The sequence below is a fragment of the Cydia strobilella genome, chromosome 9, assembly GCF_947568885.1.
Source record: "Cydia strobilella chromosome 9, ilCydStro3.1, whole genome shotgun sequence".
Classification (NCBI taxonomy): Eukaryota; Metazoa; Arthropoda; class Insecta; order Lepidoptera; family Tortricidae; genus Cydia; species Cydia strobilella.
In genome coordinates, this window is record NC_086049.1 from 19,376 (window position 1) to 46,410 (window position 27,035).

Genomic DNA, 27,035 nt, shown 5'->3' on the forward strand with positions numbered 1-27,035 from the left:
GAAGGTCCTATCAAAATCGGACAAGCCGTTTCGATTTGGGAACCAAACAGACAAAATGTCACAAACTGTCAATTTTGACAGATAGTATTAACAATGTCACTCGGTGCTATATTCTATCCCAAAAAGATAATTTTCACTGAAAATGACCAAAACTGTCAATCTGTCAAATTTGACTGATATGTCAAACAACTCTATACTATGTCACTTAGTACCAAACTTTAACAAAACATGTTAATTTTCACTAAAAATGACAAAAACTGTCAAACTGTCAATTTTGTCTTTTTTGACAGATGTGTCAAACTACATTTTCCATCCCGTGACTACTGTTGAAGGTCCTATCAAAATCGGACCAGCCGTTTCGATTTTGGATGCAAAATTGTCAAAATGTCACAAATATCAATTTTGACAGACAGTATAAATCTACACTTAACAATGTCACTTGTTGCTAAATTATATCCCAAAAAGATAATTTTCACTGAAAATGACCAAAACTGTCATTCTGTCAAATTTGACTGATATGTCAAACAACTCTATACTATGTCACTTAGTACCAAACATTAACAAAACATGTTAATTTTCACTAAATATGTAAAAAACTGTCACTGTCAATTTTGACATTTTTGACAGATGTGTCAAACTACATTTTCCATCCCATGACTACTGTTGAAGTTCCTATCAAAATCGGACCAGCCGTTTCGATTTTGGACCCAAAACTGTCAAAATTTCACAAAATGTCAATTTTGACAGATTTGACAGATAGTATAAATCTACACTTAACAATGTCACTTGGTGCTAAATTATATCCCAAAATGAGAATTTTCACTGAAAATGGCAAAAACTGTCAAACTGTCAAATTTGCCAGATATGTCAAACAACACTAAGTACATAAACTATGTCACTTAGTACCAAACAATAACAAAACATGTTAATTTTCAGTAAAAATGACAAAAACTGTCAAATTGTCAATTTTGACAGTTTTGACAGATGCGTCAAACTACATTTTCCATCCCATGACCAATGTTGAAAGTCCTATCAAAATCGGACCAGCCGTTTAGAAGATACAGAATTTTTCCTCAAACTGAATTTCGGTCAAGTTCGAGTCGGAATTAGCTTTTTCCATACAAAATCGGTCGAGGCGCCTGATGAAGGTAATAGCAATGTTTCTCTTTATTTTTACCTCTAAAAAATTAATATCTCAAAAACGGTAAGAGATAAAAAAAAATGGACTTGAAATTCGAGCTATCGGCACCACATAGTAGGTGCACGAGGTACGGCATGCCTACCTTATATATTTTTTTCAAAATTTTTGGACGCTAAAAAAAAATTCAAAAAAATGCAAAAATAATCTAACCCGGGTCTAAAATCTTTATTTATTATCCGATTTTAATGTAAAAAACGTCATTCGATGCGCAATTATTGAAATTTTGGGGTAGGGTAGAAACCAAATACCTAATTATTATAAGTTTTTAATAAAAAATTAAAAACGTATGGGAGGTACCAGACGCAGGGCGATTCAATACCAAAAGCGAAAGACCATAGATAGATTAGGTAAAAAAAAGCCCCTATGCCAAATTTGAAAGAAATCGACCGAGAATAGACCCTATAACCTAACCTAACCTAACCTAACCTAACCTAACCTAACCTAACCTAACCTAACCTAACCTAACCTAACCTAACCTAACCTAACCTAACCTAACCTAACCTAACCTAACCTAACCTAACCTAACCTAACCTAACCTAACCTAACCTAACCTAACCTAACCTAACCTAACCTAACCTAACCTAACCTAACCTAACCTAACCTAACCTAACCTAACCTAACCTAACCTAACCTAACCTAACCTAACCTAACCTAACCTAACCTAACCTAACCTAACCTAACCTAACCTAACCTAACCTAACCTAACCTAACCTAACCTAACCTAACCTAATAGGTTTTCCATTTTCCATCCCATGACTAATGTTGAAGGTCCTATCAAAATCGGACAAGCCGTTTCGATTTGGGAACCAAAACGGTCAAAATGTCACAAACTGTCAATTTTGACAGATAGTATTAACAATGTCACTTGGTGCTATATTTTATCCCAAAAAGATAATTTTCACTGAAAATGACCAAAACTGTCAATCTGTCAAATTTGACTGATATGTCAAACAACTCTATACTATGTCACTTAGTACCAAACTTTAACAAAACATGTTAATTTTCAGTAAAAATGACAAAAACTGTCAAACTGTCAATTTTGACATTTTTGACAGATGTGTCAAACTACATTTTCCATCCCATGACTACTGTTGAAGTTCCTATCAAAATCGGACCAGCCGTTTCGATTTTGGACCCAAAACTGTCAAAATTTCACAAAATGTCAATTTTGACAGATTTGACAGATAGTATAAATCTACACTTTACAATGTCACTTGGTGCTAAATTATATCCCAAAATGAGAATTTTCACTGAAAATGGCAAAAACTGTCAAACTGTCAAATTTGACAGATATGTCAAACAACACTAAGTACATTAAACTATGTCACTTAGTACCAAACAATAACAAAACATGTTAATTTTCAGTAAAAATGACAAAAACTCTCAAACTGTCAATTTTGACAGTTTTAACAGATGCGTCAAACTACATTTTCCATCCCATGACCAATGTTGAAAGTCCTATCAAAATCGGACCAGCCGTTTAGAAGATACAGAATTTTTCCTCAAACTGAATTTCGGTCAAGTTCGAGTCGGAATTAGCTTTTTCCATACAAAATCGGTCGAGGCGCCTGATGAAGGTAATAGCAATGTTTCTCTATATTTTTACCTCTAAAAAATTAATATCTCAAAAACGGTAAGAGATAAAAAAAAATGGACTTGAAATTCGAGCTATCGGCACCACGTAGTAGGTGCACGAGGTACGGCATGCCTACCTTATATATTTTTTTCAAAATTTTTGGACGCTAAAAAAAAATTAAAAAAAATGCAAAAATAATCTAACCCGGGTCTAAAATCTTTATTTATTATCCGATTTTAATGTAAAAAACGTCATTCGATGCGCAATTATAGAAATTTTGGGGTAGGGTAGAAACCAAACACCTAATTATTATAAGTTTTTAATAAAAAATTAAAAACCGCAAATTTTCAAAAAAAATGTATGGGAGGTACCAGACGCAGGGCGATTCAATACCAAAAGCGAAAGGCCATAGATAGATCAGGTAAAAAAAAGCCCCTATGCCAAATTTGAACGAAATCGACCGAGAATAGACCCTATAACCTAACCTAACCTAACCTAACCTAACCTAACCTAACCTAACCTAACCTAACCTAACCTAACCTAACCTAACCTAACCTAACCTAACCTAACCTAACCTAACCTAACCTAACCTAACCTAACCTAACCTAACCTAACCTAACCTAACCTAACCTAACCTAACCTAACCTAACCTAACCTAACCTAACCTAACCTAACCTAACCTAACCTAACCTAACCTAACCTAACCTAACCTAACCTAACCTAACCTAACCTAACCTAACCTAACCTAACCTAACCTAACCTAACCTAACCTAACCTAACCTAACCTAACCTAACCTAACCTAACCTAACCTAACCTAACCTAACCTAACCTAACCTAACCTAACCTAACCTAACCTAACCTAACCTAACCTAACCTAACCTAACCTAACCTAACCTAACCTAACCTAACCTAACCTAACCTAACCTAACCTAACCTAAAAAAAAAAAAAAAAAAAAAAAAAAAAAAAAAAAAAAAAAAAAAAAAAAAAACCTAACCTAACCTAATCTAATAGGTTTTCCATTTTCCATCCCATGACTAATGTTGAAGGTCCTATCAAAATCGGACAAGCCGTTTCGATTTGGGAACCAAACAGACAAAATGTCACAAACTGTCAATTTTGACAGATAGTATTAACAATGTCACTCGGTGCTATATTCTATCCCAAAAAGATAATTTTCACTGAAAATGACCAAAACTGTCAATCTGTCAAATTTGACTGATATGTCAAACAACTCTATACTATGTCACTTAGTACCAAACTTTAACAAAACATGTTAATTTTCACTAAAAATGACAAAAACTGTCAAACTGTCAATTTTGTCTTTTTTGACAGATGTGTCAAACTACATTTTCCATCCCGTGACTACTGTTGAAGGTCCTATCAAAATCGGACCAGCCGTTTCGATTTTGGATGCAAAATTGTCAAAATGTCACAAATATCAATTTTGACAGACAGTATAAATCTACACTTAACAATGTCACTTGTTGCTAAATTATATCCCAAAAAGATAATTTTCACTGAAAATGACCAAAACTGTCATTCTGTCAAATTTGACTGATATGTCAAACAACTCTATACTATGTCACTTAGTACCAAACATTAACAAAACATGTTAATTTTCACTAAATATGTAAAAAACTGTCACTGTCAATTTTGACATTTTTGACAGATGTGTCAAACTACATTTTCCATCCCATGACTACTGTTGAAGTTCCTATCAAAATCGGACCAGCCGTTTCGATTTTGGACCCAAAACTGTCAAAATTTCACAAAATGTCAATTTTGACAGATTTGACAGATAGTATAAATCTACACTTAACAATGTCACTTGGTGCTAAATTATATCCCAAAATGAGAATTTTCACTGAAAATGGCAAAAACTGTCAAACTGTCAAATTTGCCAGATATGTCAAACAACACTAAGTACATAAACTATGTCACTTAGTACCAAACAATAACAAAACATGTTAATTTTCAGTAAAAATGACAAAAACTGTCAAATTGTCAATTTTGACAGTTTTGACAGATGCGTCAAACTACATTTTCCATCCCATGACCAATGTTGAAAGTCCTATCAAAATCGGACCAGCCGTTTAGAAGATACAGAATTTTTCCTCAAACTGAATTTCGGTCAAGTTCGAGTCGGAATTAGCTTTTTCCATACAAAATCGGTCGAGGCGCCTGATGAAGGTAATAGCAATGTTTCTCTTTATTTTTACCTCTAAAAAATTAATATCTCAAAAACGGTAAGAGATAAAAAAAAATGGACTTGAAATTCGAGCTATCGGCACCACATAGTAGGTGCACGAGGTACGGCATGCCTACCTTATATATTTTTTTCAAAATTTTTGGACGCTAAAAAAAAATTCAAAAAAATGCAAAAATAATCTAACCCGGGTCTAAAATCTTTATTTATTATCCGATTTTAATGTAAAAAACGTCATTCGATGCGCAATTATTGAAATTTTGGGGTAGGGTAGAAACCAAATACCTAATTATTATAAGTTTTTAATAAAAAATTAAAAACCGCAAATTTTCAAAAAAAATGTATGGGAGGTACCAGACGCAGGGCGATTCAATACCAAAAGCGAAAGACCATAGATAGATTAGGTAAAAAAAAGCCCCTATGCCAAATTTGAAAGAAATCGACCGAGAATAGACCCTATAACCTAACCTAACCTAACCTAACCTAACCTAACCTAACCTAACCTAACCTAACCTAACCTAACCTAACCTAACCTAACCTAACCTAACCTAACCTAACCTAACCTAACCTAACCTAACCTAACCTAACCTAACCTAACCTAACCTAACCTAACCTAACCTAACCTAACCTAACCTAACCTAACCTAACCTAACCTAACCTAACCTAACCTAACCTAACCTAACCTAACCTAACCTAACCTAACCTAACCTAACCTAACCTAACCTAACCTAACCTAACCTAACCTAACCTAACCTAACCTAACCTAACCTAACCTAACCTAACCTAACCTAACCTAACCTAACCTAACCTAACCTAACCTAACCTAACCTAACCTAACCTAACCTAACCTAACCTAACCTAACCTAACCTAACCTAACCTAACCTAACCTAACCTAACCTAACCTAACCTAACCTAACCTAACCTAACCTAACCTAACCTAACCTAACCTAACCTAACCTAACCTAACCTAACCTAACCTAACCTAACCTAACCTAACCTAACCTAACCTAACCTAACCTAACCTAACCTAACCTAACCTAACCTAACCTAACCTAACCTAACCTAACCTAACCTAACCTAACCTAACCTAACCTAACCTAACCTAACCTAACCTAACCTAACCTAACCTAACCTAACCTAACCTAACCTAACCTAACCTAACCTAACCTAACCTAACCTAACCTAACCTAACCTAACCTAACCTAACCTAACCTAACCTAACCTAACCTAACCTAACCTAACCTAACCTAACCTAACCTAACCTAACCTAACCTAACCTAACCTAACCTAACCTAACCTAACCTAACCTAACCTAACCTAACCTAACCTAACCTAACCTAACCTAACCTAACCTAACCTAACCTAACCTAACCTAACCTAACCTAACCTAACCTAACCTAACCTAACCTAACCTAACCTAACCTAACCTAACCTAACCTAACCTAACCTAACCTAACCTAACCTAACCTAACCTAACCTAACCTAACCTAACCTAACCTAACCTAACCTAACCTAACCTAACCTAACCTAACCTAACCTAACCTAACCTAACCTAACCTAACCTAACCTAACCTAACCTAACCTAACCTAACCTAACCTAACCTAACCTAACCTAACCTAACCTAACCTAACCTAACCTAACCTAACCTAACCTAACCTAACCTAACCTAACCTAACCTAACCTAACCTAACCTAACCTAACCTAACCTAACCTAACCTAACCTAACCTAACCTAACCTAACCTAACCTAACCTAACCTAACCTAACCTAACCTAACCTAACCTAACCTAACCTAACCTAACCTAACCTAACCTAACCTAACCTAACCTAACCTAACCTAACCTAACCTAACCTAACCTAACCTAACCTAACCTAACCTAACCTAACCTAACCTAACCTAACCTAACCTAACCTAACCTAACCTAACCTAACCTAACCTAACCTAACCTAACCTAACCTAACCTAACCTAACCTAACCTAACCTAACCTAAAAAAAAAAAAAAAAAAAAAAAAAAAAAAAAAAAAAAAAAAAAAAAAAAAAAACCTAACCTAACCTAATCTAATAGGTTTTCCATTTTCCATCCCATGACTAATGTTGAAGGTCCTATCAAAATCGGACAAGCCGTTTCGATTTGGGAACCAAACAGACAAAATGTCACAAACTGTCAATTTTGACAGATAGTATTAACAATGTCACTCGGTGCTATATTCTATCCCAAAAAGATAATTTTCACTGAAAATGACCAAAACTGTCAATCTGTCAAATTTGACTGATATGTCAAACAACTCTATACTATGTCACTTAGTACCAAACTTTAACAAAACATGTTAATTTTCACTAAAAATGACAAAAACTGTCAAACTGTCAATTTTGTCTTTTTTGACAGATGTGTCAAACTACATTTTCCATCCCGTGACTACTGTTGAAGGTCCTATCAAAATCGGACCAGCCGTTTCGATTTTGGATGCAAAATTGTCAAAATGTCACAAATATCAATTTTGACAGACAGTATAAATCTACACTTAACAATGTCACTTGTTGCTAAATTATATCCCAAAAAGATAATTTTCACTGAAAATGACCAAAACTGTCATTCTGTCAAATTTGACTGATATGTCAAACAACTCTATACTATGTCACTTAGTACCAAACATTAACAAAACATGTTAATTTTCACTAAATATGTAAAAAACTGTCACTGTCAATTTTGACATTTTTGACAGATGTGTCAAACTACATTTTCCATCCCATGACTACTGTTGAAGTTCCTATCAAAATCGGACCAGCCGTTTCGATTTTGGACCCAAAACTGTCAAAATTTCACAAAATGTCAATTTTGACAGATTTGACAGATAGTATAAATCTACACTTAACAATGTCACTTGGTGCTAAATTATATCCCAAAATGAGAATTTTCACTGAAAATGGCAAAAACTGTCAAACTGTCAAATTTGCCAGATATGTCAAACAACACTAAGTACATAAACTATGTCACTTAGTACCAAACAATAACAAAACATGTTAATTTTCAGTAAAAATGACAAAAACTGTCAAATTGTCAATTTTGACAGTTTTGACAGATGCGTCAAACTACATTTTCCATCCCATGACCAATGTTGAAAGTCCTATCAAAATCGGACCAGCCGTTTAGAAGATACAGAATTTTTCCTCAAACTGAATTTCGGTCAAGTTCGAGTCGGAATTAGCTTTTTCCATACAAAATCGGTCGAGGCGCCTGATGAAGGTAATAGCAATGTTTCTCTTTATTTTTACCTCTAAAAAATTAATATCTCAAAAACGGTAAGAGATAAAAAAAAATGGACTTGAAATTCGAGCTATCGGCACCACATAGTAGGTGCACGAGGTACGGCATGCCTACCTTATATATTTTTTTCAAAATTTTTGGACGCTAAAAAAAAATTCAAAAAAATGCAAAAATAATCTAACCCGGGTCTAAAATCTTTATTTATTATCCGATTTTAATGTAAAAAACGTCATTCGATGCGCAATTATTGAAATTTTGGGGTAGGGTAGAAACCAAATACCTAATTATTATAAGTTTTTAATAAAAAATTAAAAACCGCAAATTTTCAAAAAAAATGTATGGGAGGTACCAGACGCAGGGCGATTCAATACCAAAAGCGAAAGACCATAGATAGATTAGGTAAAAAAAAGCCCCTATGCCAAATTTGAAAGAAATCGACCGAGAATAGACCCTATAACCTAACCTAACTCAAAACCTAACCTAACTCAAAACCTAACCTAACTCAAAACCTAACCTAACTCAAAACCTAACCTAACTCAAAACCTAACCTAACTCAAAACCTAACCTAACTCAAAACCTAACCTAACTCAAAACCTAACCTAACTCAAAACCTAACCTAACTCAAAACCTAACCTAACTCAAAACCTAACCTAACTCAAAACCTAACCTAACTCAAAACCTAACCTAACTCAAAACCTAACCTAACTCAAAACCTAACCTAACTCAAAACCTAACCTAACCTATGTATTGCCGAAACGAGTAGGCCCTTTGCGGAAAAATCTTAACAGCGCGAACTATTTACGATGCTTTCATAGGTAACTGCCATCTATTGGCTGTAAGTAAAACGATTTCTTGTATTTAATTTTCATTATTTTGTCAACAGGACCCTAAAAAACAATAGATTACCGATTGTTTTTTAGAAAATAGTCTACAATATTACTGCTCTTTACTTGCATTTAATTTGAAACAAATGGCCAAAAAGCAAAAATCATTCAGAAACGAAACATGGGCTTTTATTAAATATTACAAAGTTTATAAACTTAACCTAACAATGAAGTAGGTATTTTGTGATTTCCGGTCGTCAATATACAATATATAATATACAATATGCCGATATACAATCGGTGACGTACTCGTAAACCTACTATCTAATGTGTAACATTACCACAACGGACAAACAACGGGCAGGTGCAAGTGAAAATCCAAAATAATTCTCCATCTATTCCTATATTATCAAAGCACACCCTAAACCGTTGCATCAGATACGAGATTTAGTAGACACATAGGGTTTGAATGGTAAGATACGATGCTTGGACATCAATAAAAACAATGAGGTGTCATTATAATATTACAGTTTATTAAAAAACTTCAACAAGTTAGTGATTTTGTCAAGCAAGACGTCACTGGAAAGTCGCCCGCAGTGCGCGCAGATGTTCGTCGCGCGCGGTGGCCAGCCCGCCTCCGCCGCCGAGCCAGCCGAGCAGCGCCGCGCCGAGCGCGCGCCGGCTCCGCGCGCGCTCCACGTACCGCGCCGCGCCCCCTGCCCCCCCTGCAACCCCTGCGCCGCCGCCCACGAACCACTCCACTTCCAGCTCCTCTGTAACATAGCAACAGTCCGAGTTAGGTCTTAATAGTTACCATAATGACAACCCAACGTACGACGAGATGCAAACAACCTCACATTCAAATTTTTATCAGCCGCGGTACGAGTGCGGTACTACTTTTTAGGGTTCCGTAGTCAACTTATAGTCACCTTATAGTTTCGTCATGTCCGTCTGTCTGTCCGCGGGTTTGCTTGGTGGTCGTTATTCGTGCTAGAAAGCTGCAATTTGGCAAAGTTGATTATGCTGAAAAATGTTTAAACCAGAATCTAAAAAAATATTTTTTTCAGGGTACATAGTGGGGATATAATGTTTTTTTTTACACTTCAACGCTGTGTGGGGTATCGTTGGATAGTTCTTACAAAATGAATAGGGGTCTTGAACATTAGGTAAATTAAAACTATAACAATAACCGTTCCGAAAGAAAAAAAAATTGTGCCCCCTCCCCTCTAACTTTTAAACCATGGGTCCAAAAAATATGAAAAAAAAAGTAGAAATAGAACTTGCTGTAATTTTGTGATAGCTAAAGCTAGAACCCTGAATTTTCAGTGACGTTTAGAGTATAACATGATTTAGTTATATTCTCAATAACATGTAATTTGAACATGTAGTTTAAGAAATTGCATGTCAAAGTTCCTTAGTTTTATTACTGACACACTCACTCACGATCATCATCACATTTAAGGTACTTCTAGCAGACCAGCTCCAAATTTGAAACGTAATTAGCGTAATAAAAACTTAAAAATACTGCAATATCCATACCACAGAAATCAGGCCAGAAGAACAGCGGCAGCTTGCGACAGGTCTGTATACTGAAGTCCCCCCTGTGCGCCTGCGCCGGGCCGTGCGCCGGGCCGGCCGCGTACTCGTCGTGCGCGCGCACGTGCGCCGCGCCCGCGCAGCGCGCACCGCACCAGAACGACAGCGAGTAGCGCCACGACGTGTAGTTGCTCCATTGGGTTTCTAGCTTCCAGGATGAGCTGCTGGACAACAGTCACAATAAATTTTGTTTCAATGAAAAATAACCAAAAATAAAAATAACGCTCAACGGATTTAGATGAAATTTAATATGGAGATAGTTTGCGGCCCAGGGATGGACATAGGATATAGTTATCTTTTCACGCAGACGCTAGTACCACAGAGTACTCACATATGTGGGTATAGTAACCGCAAGCTGTTGAAGTCGGCGAGGTGTGCGGCGAGCTTGTGCGGCGGCGCGCGCAGCTCCGCGGTGAGCTCGCTGGTGGCCGGCACGCGCACGCGCAGCGCCAGCAGCGCCGCCAGCGCCGCCAGCAGCGCCATCTGCCGTCGCCAGCGCCAGCCCGAGTGACGGCGCCACCACATGCTCCACGGCCGGGATTGCTGACCGACGAACTTTTATTTATTTCATTTTGATTGTGATAAAAAAACAATTTCTAAAAACGTCTAAGCTAATTAATGTATCTATAAGGATGTAACTGAGGATTATTTATAGGTTAATAAACAAGTTATTTACAAGTTTTCTTATAAAAATACTGCAACGCACAGCCTCTTTAAAGGTAGGTCCTTGATATTTGAAACTTTACTTTCGTCGAGACACTAAATCCGCTACTGTCGATTACGAAAACAAACAGCATTTTGGTACAAGCATATATGTCAATGGGATTACATAGTTAGCCGTCTATGAGGAGTGTTAGGGTCGGCAACGCGCATGTAACCCCTCTGGAGTTGCAGGCGTACATAGGCTATGGAGACTGCTTAACATCAGGCGGGCCGTATTCTTGTTTGCCACCGACGTAGTATAAAAAAATGTATTATACTCGTAAGTCTATGTCTGGGTAAAAAATAATAAAATTAAAACATACGGTTACAATATGGTGTAGGTATATCTATTTTATCCCACACTATTAACGAGGTAGAAAAAAAAACCATTTCTAATTTACGTAGTAGTAAAATACCATTACTAAACTCTGTCAAAAACTGCAAAATACTTTTTAGGGTTCCGTACCTCAAAAGGAAAAAACGGAACCCTTATAGGAATACTCGTGCGTCTGTCTGTCTGTCACAGCCTAATTTCTCCGAAACTACTGGAGCAATTAAGTTGAAATTGGGTATACATATGTAAATTTGTGACCCAAAGACGGACATGTAACGCAAACAAATGAATTTTAAACATGGGGACCACTTTTGGGGGGTAAATGAGAAAATTAAGAAATAAAGTTTTTCAAACTATATCGTGTTACATATCAAATGAAAGAGCTCATTGTGAGAATCTCAAATTTTTTTTTTATAATTTTAGGATAAATAATTTAGAAGTTATTCAAGAAAATAGGTAAAAAATGACCATTCCCCCTTTATCTCCGAAACTACTGGGTCTAAAATTTTGAAAAAAATAAGCAAAATAGACCTTTACCTAATAATCCTTTAAATTTATATTACAGGAAAACTTATTAGAAATTGCAGTCAAGCGTGAATCGGACTTAATTACTTACTTTTTGATCCGACCCCTACGGGTTATTAAAGAAATTTCACTCACGTTTCACCCAAAAAATACATTGTTTAAATTGTGTAATATACGGAACCCTTGGAACGCGAGTCCGACTCGCACTTGGCCGGTTTTTTATAAGTGTTGGGTAATTGTAAACCAAATAAAACGAAATAAATTTCCAAAACCGCTACTATTAACGCCACCTAGTGAGGACAGGTCAAACTGTGAAATGAATTTTATGTGGTCTGGGTAAAGAAAAACAATAAAATTAAAACATACCGTGTATTCTTATTTAAGGCGCCATACGCACGACCTCTCAACACTGGGTTGGGGTAAAAAATATTTCTACTTTAGGCAGGATAGAGCTGATGGTGTAACATAAAAATACTAAACTGTGGCAAAAAATGCGGAATACTTTTTATATTTACGTTATTTAAAATTCTAAGGATATTTAAGTGTTAATTGTAAACTAAATAAAACGAAATAAATTTCCAAAACAGCTACTACTAGCGCCATCTATTAAGGACTCGAGACTTAATGTTATATAAATACAAACGTAAAGAAAAATAATAAAATTAAAACAAACTATTCAACACGCGTATTCTTATTTTGATATATGTATACTAATTCGACGAACTCCCACACTATGGGGTTGAGGTGATTATTACTTTATGTAGGATAAATGCTGGTGTAAAAAAAAAATACCAAATTACTCAAATGTGACAAAAAACGTTATTTCAGATTTTAAGGATATTTAAGCGTTAATTGTGAACCAAAAAAAAACGAAAAATTTCCATAACAGCTACTACTAACGCCACCTAGTGAGGACTCGAGTCAACCTTGCAAATGCGGCCTCCCACAATAGCAAAGATAGATATAACTCCGTAATAGATAGATACAGTCTAAGGAAAAAACGTGCCTCGAAAATCAAGAAAATTTGATTCTCGTTCAGAGGGCGCTACTAGTTTTGGCCTACAGTCGTATGGATGGCGTTGACGGTTTCGTTTGTTATTTAACAATTTTAACGCATATCAGTGAAAGAACATGGGTCAAAATCATAAAAATAATTAATGCAAATAAAAAAAATCATTTATCTATATTTAAATACATTCTATCGTATTTTTATAAATCTTCATTTTTAGTTTTAAAGTGTGTCGACAGATGGCAGTGAATTTACTGGGGTTACAAAATTTACTATGACAGTACCGCTCTAGTATAAGTTACTCTATGCACAATAGTATACGGTTTAGTTAAAAAAAACCAGCCAAGTGCGAGTCGGGCTCGCACACGAAGGGTTCCGTACCATTACGCAAAAAACGGCAAAAAATCACGTTTGTTGTATGGGGGCCCCACTTAAATATTTATTTCATTCTGTTTTTAGTATTTGTTGTTATAGCGGCAACAGAAATACATCATCTGTGAAAATTTCAACTGTCTAGCTATCACGGTTCATGAGATACAGCCTGGTGACAGACAGACGGACAGCGGAGTCTTAATAATAGGGTCCCGTTTTTTCCTTTTGGGTACGGAACCCTAAACAACCATTTCTACTTTAAATAGGATAGTTGGTGTTCTTAATATAATATTAAAAAAACCTTTCATATTTGTCGGAGCGATGACGAACGGATAGTCATGGCTGGTCATGGCGAACCTAAAAGCGTTCCTAATAGATCAATATATACTATAGTATGTAACTCTATTCAAAAATCTTCTCAAATATTTTTAAATCTTCTTAAAAAGAGGCCTATGCTCAGCAGTGGGCGATAAAAGGCTGATATGATGATGATTATAATGCTTTGAAATTTTGAGGAGCAAGGATTAAAGTGTCTGTTACCTATTAATATATGATATTTATGTTATTTTAATATTTGATATAAACTCACCTGGTACTTCATCATAATTATAATAAATAAATAACACCGAACACTACAAACCACTTAATCGACTAATTATGTGATTTATGTGACACAAACTAAGTAGAGTATATCATCATCCTTTGATTCGGAGGCGGAAGCTCTAGAGATAACAGCTTCCGCACGAATGATGCTCGCAGCCGCGGCCCGCCCGCTGTTCAATCTGATTGCAAACATAAAATATATATAATTATAATAAATCAAGAAGCGCGTCACTATTAGAATAATATGTCGCTCGCAACGCTACTCTTTTAATATTACTGAAAATGCTAGGACACAGATTTATGGCTAAATTAATTTTAAATATTAAAATAATAGCATTTACAAGCGTTACTGGTGTAAGGCTTCAGGCTTCTCAAACTGCCTGCTACGTAAAGATCCCGTTTACACAGTAGATACAAACATGATTCCTAAACTATATCGTCTGGGTGTAAGTTACAGCGCGTAATGCTGGCGCCGGTGGCTGTTCGTCACGTGTTGGTGTCGTCACATGTCTATTTATATGCCGACCGACGCGACGCTCCTGTCCGTGTATGTGTAATGTAAACAATGATACTTGAACGAGTGCGCCGGACTGCCGATGCCGGGACGCGGACGCGGACGCGGACCCTGTTTAATTTATCATGAAAGTTTTATATTTTTATTTTAACGCCATCTACTTTTTTAAGTTCTCTAGACATCATCAGATGGCGCTGTAGGTGTTTTAATCACGGATCATGAGTTATGAGATAATGTGGTAATATGCATAACCTTTATCTTTTTAAGTGTTTAGCATGCACCACTAGAAGGTGGGATCGTAAATAAAGGCTATTTTATTTATTATCGTGCGATTCATGCGTCCATTGTAATTTTGCACTTGTGACAGTGGTCGAGCAAGTCCAATTACGTTTTGAAGTTCGGCGAGGCATATGTCGCTCTCTGAAGCATACAATACGCTCCTCTTAGTAATTTCGTACATTTAGTACATTCAGACGTACTCTATTCTATGAGTAACCACAATTGAAATGAAACAGTACACAATGTCAAATAGGTACACATCTTAATCTCTTTTTGTCTGCCATGTCGTAAATAATCTCATGTCAAAGTAAAGGAAAAGTAAAACTAAAGTGGATTCGTTCACTTAATTATTTTAATTCATGTATTAAAATTTTGACACGATTTGTCCATGCACGTTCTAAGGTTACGCTTATTTATACAAAGTTCAGTTCAAATTCATTACAATTAGATATTATAATTACAACATTGTTCAATCGTTTAACCTAAGTATCCCGTAATTAAAACTCAACTCATAAACACACATTTAACATATTTGTTCGTTTGTGACTAATATTAGTTTGTTCATAAATCGCCTCTCGCGGGCGGCATACGAGCCGCTACACTTTTATTTGATTACAGTCGAACCGAGCTAACGTTGCGGGGCATTCGCAATGGAATAGTGTGGCGATGTCATCATTAATGTAAAATTTATGTGAAAAATATGCCGTTTATAATGTCACTCCTCCAATTCGCTCCGTTCGAGGCGGTGCAAAGCGAGCTCGGACGGACCGTACACAAGTACCCGGAGCAAAGCTCGAGTCGTCTTCAAAGCTACAGGGATCCTCGCTTCACTCGGACCTCACTAAGTACATTCGCGCCGCTTTAAACTAAATCAGCACTTCGATCACAACCGCTCGTCTACTCGTCCTTCACTCGGTAAAAAAATAAATATGAATATGTGGAGAGGCGCGACCGGCGACCGGCTAGGCGCCCGGCTCCTGCTACCGTTTCTTTTTCCGTCCCTTCCGGTAGCCCTTCCCGTACCAGCCCCCCTCCCCGCCGCCGCCCCCCTCCCCCCCGCTGGAGGGCGGCTCGCCCGGGCAGCAGGTGCACAGGTAGCGGCGCCCGCGCACGCGCCGCCACACGCGGCCGGGCGGCAGCGGCGCGCGCGCCGGGTACCACAGGCAGCGCCGGCTGCCGTAGCGTCGCGCGCACCACGCGCACTCCTCCTCCCCCCCTACACCCCCACCACCACCACCGCCCCCACCACCACCGCCCGCCGGCTCCGGCGACGGACCGAGGATCGTGTGCAGCCCGGAGTACAGCTTCCCTCTGCACATGAACACGGCACGCGCTATGAAAGCGGCCGCGGCCCGCTCGGCCTCGCTCTCTGGATCCTCCCGTTTGACGGCGGGCTCGGGGCCCATTCTGAGCGGGCCGGCGCCGCGGTCCCGGGGCCTCGGGGGCCGCGGGGGCCTCGGGAGGCCGAGGCCGCCGCCCTCGTCCTCCTCCTCCTTGGGCTCGGGCGCGTGCGCGGCGTGCAGGAGGATGCGGGCCGACCCGTCGGCGAGGGACACCTGCGACGACAGAAATTTAAATAAAAAATGTAATCATCGAGCGTCCGAGCGCTTTCGACTTTGTCCGATCGGATATCGCGTCTCCAAAAAAATGCCCCGTAGGGAACGTATTGTAGAGGACGGCCCTCGCTTTCGCGTGAAGTGTACAGTTTTTGTTTCCGATTCGGGCCACGAGATGGCGTTGGAGGCGACCCGCCCGGCCTCTCGTTGAACTTTTAAACCCTTTTTACTTCCTCACGGTCGTGTCCGACGTCCCGACCGATATCTTGGTCCGATGTGCATCGCGCCTCTCTCTCTCACTAAGCAAAATATAAGACACAAATACACTTTGGACAAAGAAATTGGCCAGCTGTAGTAGCACCCTAAGTGTAGCCGTGAAACATTCAGCGCCATCTATTGAACGTAACTTGAGTTATTTTGACCTGAGGTCTAAGCACCAAATAAAATGGATGAAACTGAAGCTTACTGCGTAAGTGTCGCCATCTGGTAATAAGTAGAACATTAGAGGAAAAGGAATTAACATTGTCAATTTTCTTGTTTTATTCGCCCATGAAACAAATATATAAACAACTACGAACTGTATTTTCTTTAACCTCTTTTTCTGTGTCTGGGGGCTTTTGTTTGATCGTTTCAGGCTTTTAATTTTAGCACAACATTTTGAATAATTTATGTCAGAAATATATTTTTTAATCAAGTCCCACACTCACCTCAAAAGATCTCAGGTGCTCCTCTTTAACCACGGCACATAAGCCGTTCTCCAGCTTGGGCTTCTTTTCTTCGGGCTCCAAAGTCTCCGGGTCTCGGAGGCGGTCCGTCAGGGTCTCAGGGCTCCGCCAGCGATCCCATAGGGGCCGGAGACCTCGTAAACGCTCCGCTAGGGATCGTGGATCTCGCAAGCCATTTACTGGGCACTGTCGGTTTTGCAATCGTTCCGATAGGGGCCGGGGGTCCGGCGGGCGCTCCTCCGGAGAATGCGGGCGCGGCGACTCATTTTCCGGCGTATTTGAGCCGCGCAAGTGCGTCGCTGAGGTTTCTAGGTTTTGCAAGCGTTCCTCCGGGTACGGTCGGTCTCGCGAGCGTCGCGGCCCAGATTGTAGATCGGGCCCTTCTACCGGAAAATTCGGGTCGCTCGAGCGTTCCGTCGGGCGCTCGAGTCTCCGGAGCCCCGGCACCGGGCGCGGCGGCCTCCGCGGGCCCTCCATTTGTGAGAGCGGCCGAGGACGTTCAGGAAACTGTCGGTCCCGCGGTCGATCCGGCGGGTCTCTCGGACACCGGAGCCCGTTGAGCCTCGCCCCGGGCCCCGAAGGTCCGTCGGCCCCCGGCGGAGGGCTCGAAGGGCCGTCGGTTCTCGGCCTCGAGGCACGCAAGCGCTCCTGCAGCCTCCTCAACGGCACCGCATCGTCGGAATCGGACGCGGAGGAGGAGTCGAACTCCTCGGGTTCGTCGCTCTCGCTGTCTCGCTCGTGGCCGTGCAGCGCCGGCGCGCGCAGCTCCGGCCGGGAGCAGGTGTGCCGCTCGGCGGCGGCGAGGGGCGTGGCGTGCGCCAGCAGCGGGTCGCGGGAGCGGCGGTAGCGCGGCACGCGCACGCGCAGGCGCCGCGCCAGCTCGCGCATCACCGAGTCGCAGCGCGCGTTGATCTATAGCGAAATATCACATAACGAACAGTTCACCACAGCGATGACAGGGACTTATCGTAAGACTTAAATGGGATTTCATGTGTTTTTTTTAAACACGATTACGTTTAATAGCCACTTCCCTATTACGAAATAGGACTCACTTTTACGTATCATTGCATTATTTTAGAGTACAAAAGGCATTCGACCGGCGTATCGTAAACGGATGCTCTATTTTTAATATTTTGAAAAATAAAGAAACGGCTAAAAGATTATGAGAGCGGCGGAAATGTGTTACGATTTAAAAGGGCTTATTGATAAGTCCTCCTAGAATAAAATATATTTTGACTCGACTATGTTACGACCGCGGACCACCGACCGACCATTTCGTCCGTTTGTGCATCTATATGCCTTTATGGTTCGAACTCCGATATATAAAGAATATCATATAGACAATTCAAACATGAAACTGGGACACTCCCTTCCCTCTCCTCTCTCCTCCCTCCTGTAATACCTTGAGGTCGGCGGCGGTGTCCTTGGGCGTCCACTGCAGGTTGACGATGTAGAGGCGCGGGCGCATGCGCGCCGGCCGCGCCATGCACCACAAGCGCGGGTAGCGTCGCAGCACCTGACCATATTCATTACATGTATATTAGTAGACATTTATAAACAAATCGACGAAAGTACCCGAACTAACCAAATTATTTGCCCCTCCGCCAAAATAATCTTAGGAAACCATCATTAATTTATTATTAACCGGCGACCCCCCCCCCCTGCTTCGCCCGGGTACGACTAATTTACACAAAACCTTTACAAATTGTACATATATAAACCTTCCTCTTAAATCACTATATCTATTAAGAAAAACGCATCAAAATCCGTCGGGTAGTTTTAATACATAGGGACAGACATACATACGGTCGGCGGAAAGCGACTTCGTTTTATACTACCTATGTAGTGATCTGTATGCGCGTGGTGTTCATAAATCATGCAGATAAACCTCGGTCGGGCCGTACGGAACGGCAAAAATCATTCTCGAGATAAATGCAAATAATTATAATACATAGAGGAGAAGTTAATGATGATCGAGTTTGAAAAGTGGGAACGTCGACATAAGTACGGGGTACACGGGGTACGGAGTCTGTTTGTCTGTTTGTTTACCTTGAGACTGGAGCCGAGGCACAGGATGACGTCGGCGGCGGCGGCGTGGCGGAGCGCGCCGGCCCAGTTGAGCGGCCAGGCGGCGCGCGCGCGCTCGCCGAAGTGCACGATGGTGTCGCGCAGCGGGCGCCCGCAGCGCGGCGCGGGGCACGTGCGCCGCGTGCCGTGCGAGTAGCGCCGCGTGCGCTGCGTGGTGTCGAACGCGCGCAGCAGCACGGCGCGGCATCGAGGCGCGGCGCAGCGCTCCGCGAACATGTCCCCGTGCAGCTCGGCCAGCGAGCGGCGCGGCAGCCCGGAGCGCACGTGCAGCCCGTCGCAGTTCTGCGACACCACGAACTTGCACAGCCCGCGCGCCACCAGCGCCGTCAGCGCCATGTGCGTGAACGTGGGCTGCGCGCTGGACACTTCCACGCGACTGCAACCGTACGATCAATACGAGTGCGAGTTACCTCTATACTATACTATACTATACTATACTATACTATACCTACCTACTCCTTTGCTAAGCTAACTAGCCACATACTTTAATACGACAAAGTGTACGAGTGTCATTATAAATATCATAATTATAGTTTTAAATGTTTAGTGAAGACTTTTTTATCTTCTTTAGAGTTCTGTACCTCAAAAGGAAAAAAACGGACCACTTATAGGATCACTCGTGCGTCTGTCTGTCCGTCTGTCACAGCCTATTTTCTCCGAAACTACTGGACCGATTAAGTTGAAATTTGGTACACATACGTAAGTATGTGACCCAAAGACGGACATGTAACCTAAACAAATGTCAAAGTCGAAGTCAAAATTTTTGAAACTATATCGTGCTACATATCAAATGAAAGAGCTCGTTATGAGAATCTCAAATATAATTTTTTTGTAATTTTAAAATAAATAGTTTAGAAGTTATTTAAGAAAATATCCAAAAAATTACCATTTTATCTCAGAAACTACTGGGTCTAAAATTTTGAAAAAATATACAAAATAGCTCTTTACCACAAAAACCTATTAGAAATGTGCAGTCAAGCGTGAGTCGAACTTAATTACTTAGTTTTTGATCCGACCCCTATGAATTTCTTAAAGACATCTCACGTATCACATAAAAAATAGGTACGGAACCCTTGGAACGCGAGTCCAACTCGCACTTAGCCGGTTTTTTTCTTATGTATGTATGTAGTATGTAGATGGTTTTTGCAATAAATGTTTTTTTATTGTATTCTATTCTATATAGTGTAAACAGGATGTTTGTAATAAAGTGTTTGAACACCCGCCAGCATCAGCAGAAGGGGTGTCTTCTAGGTGTGTAGTGTAACAAAGCAAGCCACTCACCCAATGTCCTCTCCCCGCTGCAACCTCGTCCACACGCCATGCGGGCCGCGGTAGTCGGGAATGTCGGCCGCTGTGCTGATCCCCGCTCCCGTGTACACCTGTATATACATCAACTTTACTTATTTACAATCTTAGCAAAAACTTCATTAAATATGTAGACAAAAGTTATATCTTTTGTGTGTCGCCTTGTTCAAAGATCCATAGAGAAACAGTGACAAACTATGAGTACATATTCTGTAAACAAATTGTCAAATTTCAATCTGAATACCCAAGCATTCTCCAGTTTGAACCGCTGGAGTATCGCTTTGAAACAAACTTTAAATATACAACTTAGCGGTACTTCGCTACAACTTCAAATCTATACTTTGCAATGTTACAAAACAAATATTATAATATTGATTACCTGTAGAACTGATTGTAAAGTTTTATCAGGAAATATAATATTTAAAGACGACTTGTTAAATCTTATTTAATTCAGATGTTGATGAACATTTCTTCTAACACCTGATAATTATATTTTTTTACTATTTAAGGGTTGTTTTTTATTCTTAGTCTTTTTAGTAATGATTTACATGAAACATTACTTATAAAGATTTATTTTTGCATCTAGCAAGCTTTGCGAGTTTTAATCGATTCATTGATTGGACCTAGAACATAAATAATTTAACACTTTGTCCCAGAAATATTTTGTGAAAAATGCAGTCGAGTAAAGCATGCTATGTATGTTAATACAGTAAGTATAAAGAAAGCATTGTTTGAATTGGAGAATATACCAGTTCCGTTTACGTAAGGAAAGTTGTCTAATGTGTGTATTTTGTCTTACAATAAACTATAGTAACTGAACATTTTGTGGTGTAACTGACCACGAGATGCTTGGCCTGGCGCACAACCCGCGCCAGCTCTCGGCACTTGTCGCGCAGCACGCTCGGGCTGTCCTCCACCTCCTCGGCGCGCTGGCGGGCCCTCTCGCGGCGCTCGGCCGCCAGCGCCGCCGCGGCCGCCCGGCGCGCCGCCTCGGCGCGGCTGCCGGCCTTGTCTCCACCGCCGCTGCTCTTGCTGGGGCCGCCGCCGCCGCCGCTGAGCCTGGCGCTCGAGCGCACGACGGCGCGCTCCATGGCGCCGCGGCTCACGACGCGTCCCGTGTCCCCGGCCTCCGAGCGCCACCGCTGTCGGTGCCCGTCGCCGCCCAAGGGCTCATGTTGGGTGCGCACTCTTTCACCGATCGCGATAACCGTTCATAAACATTAAACGATGCCAATGGCCGTCTGACCTGTCAAAGTGTCACCTCGACGCTTCTAGTCAGTGTTGCCACCATCGTCGGGCCATAAATCAACTTTGCTTCGTTCGGAAATTATTAATTATCGTTAAGTACAGTCTGGCAAAAAAAAAATAGAAATTAAAAAGTGGCACCACTGTAGTGTCGTCCCTTTCAGATCAATCTGAGAAAAACGGGACGACACTACAGTGTTGCCACTTTTTAATTTCTATTCTTTTTTGCCAGACTGCACCCAATATTTAGCACATGCTCAAGCTGCCATGTCTGTATGTTTATAAAATACATGGGCTTTACTGTTGTTCATACGTTGCCATAGACATAGTATAGTAGTTATAGACATGAAATCGAGCGACCAGGGGTAAGAAAATGGAGGGGTTGACAGGTTAATGTATGACAGCATAATCCTTTTTCTCTTTTACTCTTATATATTGCCATGTCAGATAAACGTCAGTCCATACACCATTACCATTTTGTATGACCATTGGTCATAGAGTTTCGACAGAGGGGAACGCCTGTTAATGGCTACTCCGTTTGGTTATGTTCTCCAAGTACAAGGGGAGCAACTAAAGTTGGTCAAGCAAATCTTGTCAGTAGCAATGTAAAGCAAACTAAAGTAGGGCAACACTCAAAGAGCAGTATTCATTCGTATTGCGCTAAGAAAAGCAGCAATGTACGTAGAAGTCATCGAACCCCAAAATGTTTTTTTTTTCCGCTGAGCGCGCTCTTCGTACGTCAATTCAAATTGCTGCTCGCGGTTTATACTTTATTGAAACATTTTGAAATTGTTATTATTATGGAGTAAAAACGATGTTAATATTGTTAATTAATTTTAGAAGACATAGATAGAGAGCAAACAGAATATCAGCACTGCGATAGGGAGCTGTTTTTGACGCCAGTTTAGAAATTGAAGCTCGAAGAGAATAAATATGCCACTTGTTAATGTTAATAATTGTACTTTTCCTGAAGAATGTCACATACTTGTGTAATTTTTTTATACGGTTGTATAGTAAAACAAACAACTGATATTTTGGTGTTTATTTATTTTAAAAATAAAATAGATATGGGTCACTTTAGCATACACTATATTCTGGTCATTCATTGAAAGAATATAATGAAGAACAGTTACCAATATTACAAGAATAATCTAATCCATTGCTCTCAATATTTTTGTTATATTTCAAATAATAAGTTTAATTTTCGACTTGGTTGCGTTGTACACGTACATTAAACCATCGTAGGTAAGTTGTCTGAAGAGAAAATACCACGAACGCCTTATATTGGGCGAGTTTTAATCCTTTGTAGTAAAAAAAGTCGAATCAGTCGCTGAAAATATTCCACATTTGGGCCTATGGGCGGTTTCCAGAACTCCATTTGTGATCTTATTGGGTAGATTTAGGCATACTTTTTATTTATGTCTTTTAACCCTAAAACAAAAAACAGCATCACTGATCTTAAAATCACTGGAAGAACTGAACTTCTTCCAGTAATTATCATAACCTCAAATTTTAGAAATGTTTACCATCAATGAGCATGATTATACATTGTAGGCACCTTAAGTTCATGCACATTTGCACAATCTTATTTAATATATTGGTATTTAATGATGACAACAGAAATTCTCTTATAAAATAGAGACGATTCAGAATGTAAACATGATGTAAACAAGCAAGATGACGATCCACATTCCACAGATAAGACACAGATGACACGCGATTTCGGAATTATTCGAACACAGTGTTGCTAACCCGCGATTTTTCAAATTTTCCGCCTTTTTCTACTGACAAGATTTGGTTGACCCACTATATATAGTTTGTCAAAGGACTGTCTCATTTCAAACATAGACAAGAGAGAATCATACTATCTTTGTCTTACACTAGTACTAGCACTCAAAAGAAAAGAATGAGTATAGTTTGTTTTGTTCTTATTTACTGCCAATTTGGTTTGACCAACTATAACTACTTGTATATACTATGTCTATAGGTCCCTCCACACTCATGCGCGAATCACGGCGCGAAGCCGCGAACGTAAGTGTGGCGTCGATTTCGCAGATTGTTCACGCCTTCGCGCCTAGTTCGCCGTTTTTTGTCGGTTTTTTAGCCCGTGTCAAAGGAGGCGCGAAGCGCGAGATAACTAGCAGTTAAGCTCGATCAGCTGATGCTTTTCCGCCATCTTGGCAAGAAACAAACTGCGAAATTGCCGTGAAGTTTGCGAGTATGGAGTCAAACGTCAACGTCGCGACATGTTCTCTCCGCGAAGTCGCGCCGCGATTCACGCACATAGTATGGAGGGGCCTTAAGTGTGGCGTCGATTTCGCAGATTGTTCACGCCTTCGCGCCTAGTTCCCCGTTTTTTGTCGCTTTTTTAGCCCGCGTCAAAGGAGGCGCGAAGCGCGAACTGGCAAGACCACATTACACACTATTTTGACTGATATGTGGCAAGATAAATAATAATGATATTATATGAAGCGGTTATATTTTACGGTATTACAACAAAACAAAATGGAAAAATAGCTAAATCACGTATGATGCCATAGATAACTAACAGTTAAACTCGATCAGCTGATGCTTTTCCGCCATCTTGGCGAGAACCAAACTGCGAAATCGCCGTGAAGTTTGCGAGTGTGGAGTCATACGTCAACGTCGCGACATGTTCTTTTCGCGAAATCGCGCCGCGATTCACGCACATAGTCTGGAGGGGCCTTATGAATAACACCTTAAACCATAGACTATAGATACTTCAAAATGTCATGGCGTCGCTGTCAGTGTCAATGTCAAATTGTCGATTTCTTTCAGAAAGTTTGACAGGTGAGTGTAGTGCGATTTGTGTATACAATTTCGAAAATCTGTATTAATCTTTTAATATTGGAGTGATTGTTGGTAATAATCGACTGCAATAGTCGCAGTGTGTCCCTGTTAATGTATGTGTAATAGTATTTTGCTGATAAACCTTGTTTTTTTGCAGTTACTTGTCATCCTTTGGAACAATTTCAACATGGTAAATATCTCTTGTTTTTGACTTTAATATTAATTGAATACGTGGTCAAGGCCCACATAATGAATAAGCATATTTAAACTAGTATATATTGTGACATAGTTTGTGATTTATTTTTTCGGTTTCAACTTAACCTCTTGTTATTCCTCGATCCCGGCCCGAGCTGACGTACGTTCCCTTGATAAAGCTTGATGTTGTGTTTTATGTTTCAGCCGCGTGAAATCAAAGACATTAAGGATTTCCTCCTGAAGGCGAGAAGGAAAGACGCCAAATGTAAGTATAGACTCTTATTGTAAAATTCTTCTAAGTAACATGAGAAGAGGTGTTGTTAAAGTTATGAAACTAGTGAAACCGGCCCCCCATCCGCTAGTTGTGATGTGTATATACCAAAATAGTTCTAACCTCCAGTGGTCTAAAGACAACTTTCATATAACTTTTTTGTGAAGTTATTAACCATGTAATGTAACCATCAAATCATTGTAACCACAATATTTTCCCAAAAGCAAATGCTTATAATCCTCGATATTTAATAAATATTTGAAGAGCATATTTATTTTGTTAGTGTCATGTGAATGAGCAAGATTAAACATGGGTTTATTTTTGCAGCGGTGAAAATAAAGAAGAACCCTGAGAATGTTAAGTTCAAGGTGCGTTGCTCGCGCTTCCTCTACACACTGGTCATCACCGACAAGGAGAAGGCCGAGAAGCTGAAACAGAGCCTGCCCCCAGGTATGTGATAGGTTTACTTCACAGTCTAGCGGTTCACTATACATATAAGTAAAATTGGCAGGCAAATCTGAATCAATGGTATTAGAGATTAAAATTCGTTAATTAAAAAAACAAAAACAAAATATACATTTAATAATAATATCTATTTGTTTGGAGGTGATTTGTACTAGTATTAGACCACTATGGGACGCTATAGGTTATGGTTCATGTGATTAATATATTAGGACAAGTCTATTGTTTCCTCTTTCAAAAATGACTAAACTTAACAAAGTGATTCACTATCTATAAATAGATATTGTTTTATAATTAAAATTTAAAAGTAAATTCCCAACTGGAAGTGATGTATACAAAATATACAAATCCCAGCTTGTCCCAATATTTCCATAGTTTCTCAGGTCTGTACCAGTTGTGTAATCTATTTGATAATATAATATGAAATGTGTATGCATCTGCAAAGAAATATAAGTGTGTGTACAGTCTATATTTCATGACCACTTCACAAACCCTCTTGCATTGCACCAGTGACCAGGCCTTGTGCCAGCACTTGAACATAATAAAGTACATTCAGACATCAAACATTTATTCAGCAAATAGGCCACAGGGGCACTTTTACATGTCAATTTTTTACAAGCAATAAAAATAACCAAAAATTACAAAAAACAATAAAACAGACGTCTGATTCATTTCATTTCATTTATTCATAAGCAATAAAGAAGATAAGATTCAGATTAAAGAAGAATTAAAATAATGTATACAAGTTTTTGTAGTGAAACCAACTCAAGATTTTTATTGAGTACAGCATATCCTCTGCACCAATAATACCAGCGGTGCGGTGCGGTGCTACATGACATTAACAATATGTTTGTGTTGTTGCAGGTCTCCAGGTGAAGGAAGTGAAATAATGACTAAGCGTAGCCAATAAAACATAAAAATCCACTGCTGTCTTTCACTTTACTCCAAGTCCATACATATTCAGGTACTATCAATTAACATGGTACGGAAGAAAAGATATACAGGGTGGGCCAGTGATAAATTAACTTTTCATCTCAACCTCTTTATACATAGTGCATATTTGATTGGCCCACCCTGTATTATTATTTATACCAGAAATTTTCAAACTATGGCTCCCGAGCATACAAATTGGACCTCCAATACCAAACAATTCAGCCCTCGAAAACAAAGCGGAAGCCTACCTGGGTCTTGTATATGTAGGTCAAATAGTTGGTAGGCCCCTGATCTTATCTAGCATGTCATGCCAAGGGCCAACAGGGCGATCGTCACAATCTCCTTTGATTGCCTTCAAGGATCATATGTATACCTACAATGGACAATGGTATATTATTATGATCCTTGATTGCTTCATATGATTTGATGCCTTG

At 39.8% G+C, this 27,035-nt stretch overlaps 3 protein-coding genes across 3 annotated transcripts; 1 reads left to right on the forward strand and 2 right to left on the reverse strand.

Annotated features, from left to right (window-relative positions):
* Window positions 1-9,652: 9,652 nt before the first annotated feature.
* LOC134743968 (uncharacterized) lies at window positions 9,653-14,361 on the reverse strand. Its single transcript, XM_063677599.1, has 4 exons — window positions 14,204-14,361; window positions 11,004-11,215; window positions 10,616-10,836; window positions 9,653-9,849 (listed from the first exon to the last, which is right to left on the reverse strand). Exons 1-4 carry the CDS (start codon window positions 14,216-14,218, stop codon window positions 9,653-9,655), a joined length of 645 nt encoding a protein of 214 aa, XP_063533669.1. The 5' UTR covers window positions 14,219-14,361.
* A 983-nt stretch (window positions 14,362-15,344) lies between these two features.
* On the reverse strand, window positions 15,345-22,013 carry LOC134744009 (uncharacterized). The gene is made up of 6 exons (XM_063677641.1): window positions 21,524-22,013; window positions 20,661-20,758; window positions 19,341-19,755; window positions 18,694-18,807; window positions 17,274-18,203; window positions 15,345-16,566 (listed from the first exon to the last, which is right to left on the reverse strand). Exons 1-6 carry the CDS (start codon window positions 21,773-21,775, stop codon window positions 15,991-15,993), a joined length of 2,385 nt encoding a protein of 794 aa, XP_063533711.1. The 5' UTR covers window positions 21,776-22,013; the 3' UTR covers window positions 15,345-15,990.
* Window positions 22,014-24,746: 2,733 nt separating this feature from the next.
* LOC134744022 (large ribosomal subunit protein eL38) lies at window positions 24,747-26,592 on the forward strand. The gene is made up of 4 exons (XM_063677657.1): window positions 24,747-24,930; window positions 25,140-25,200; window positions 25,534-25,656; window positions 26,533-26,592. Exons 1-4 carry the CDS (start codon window positions 24,856-24,858, stop codon window positions 26,556-26,558), a joined length of 285 nt encoding a protein of 94 aa, XP_063533727.1. The 5' UTR covers window positions 24,747-24,855; the 3' UTR covers window positions 26,559-26,592.
* Window positions 26,593-27,035: the final 443 nt, after the last annotated feature.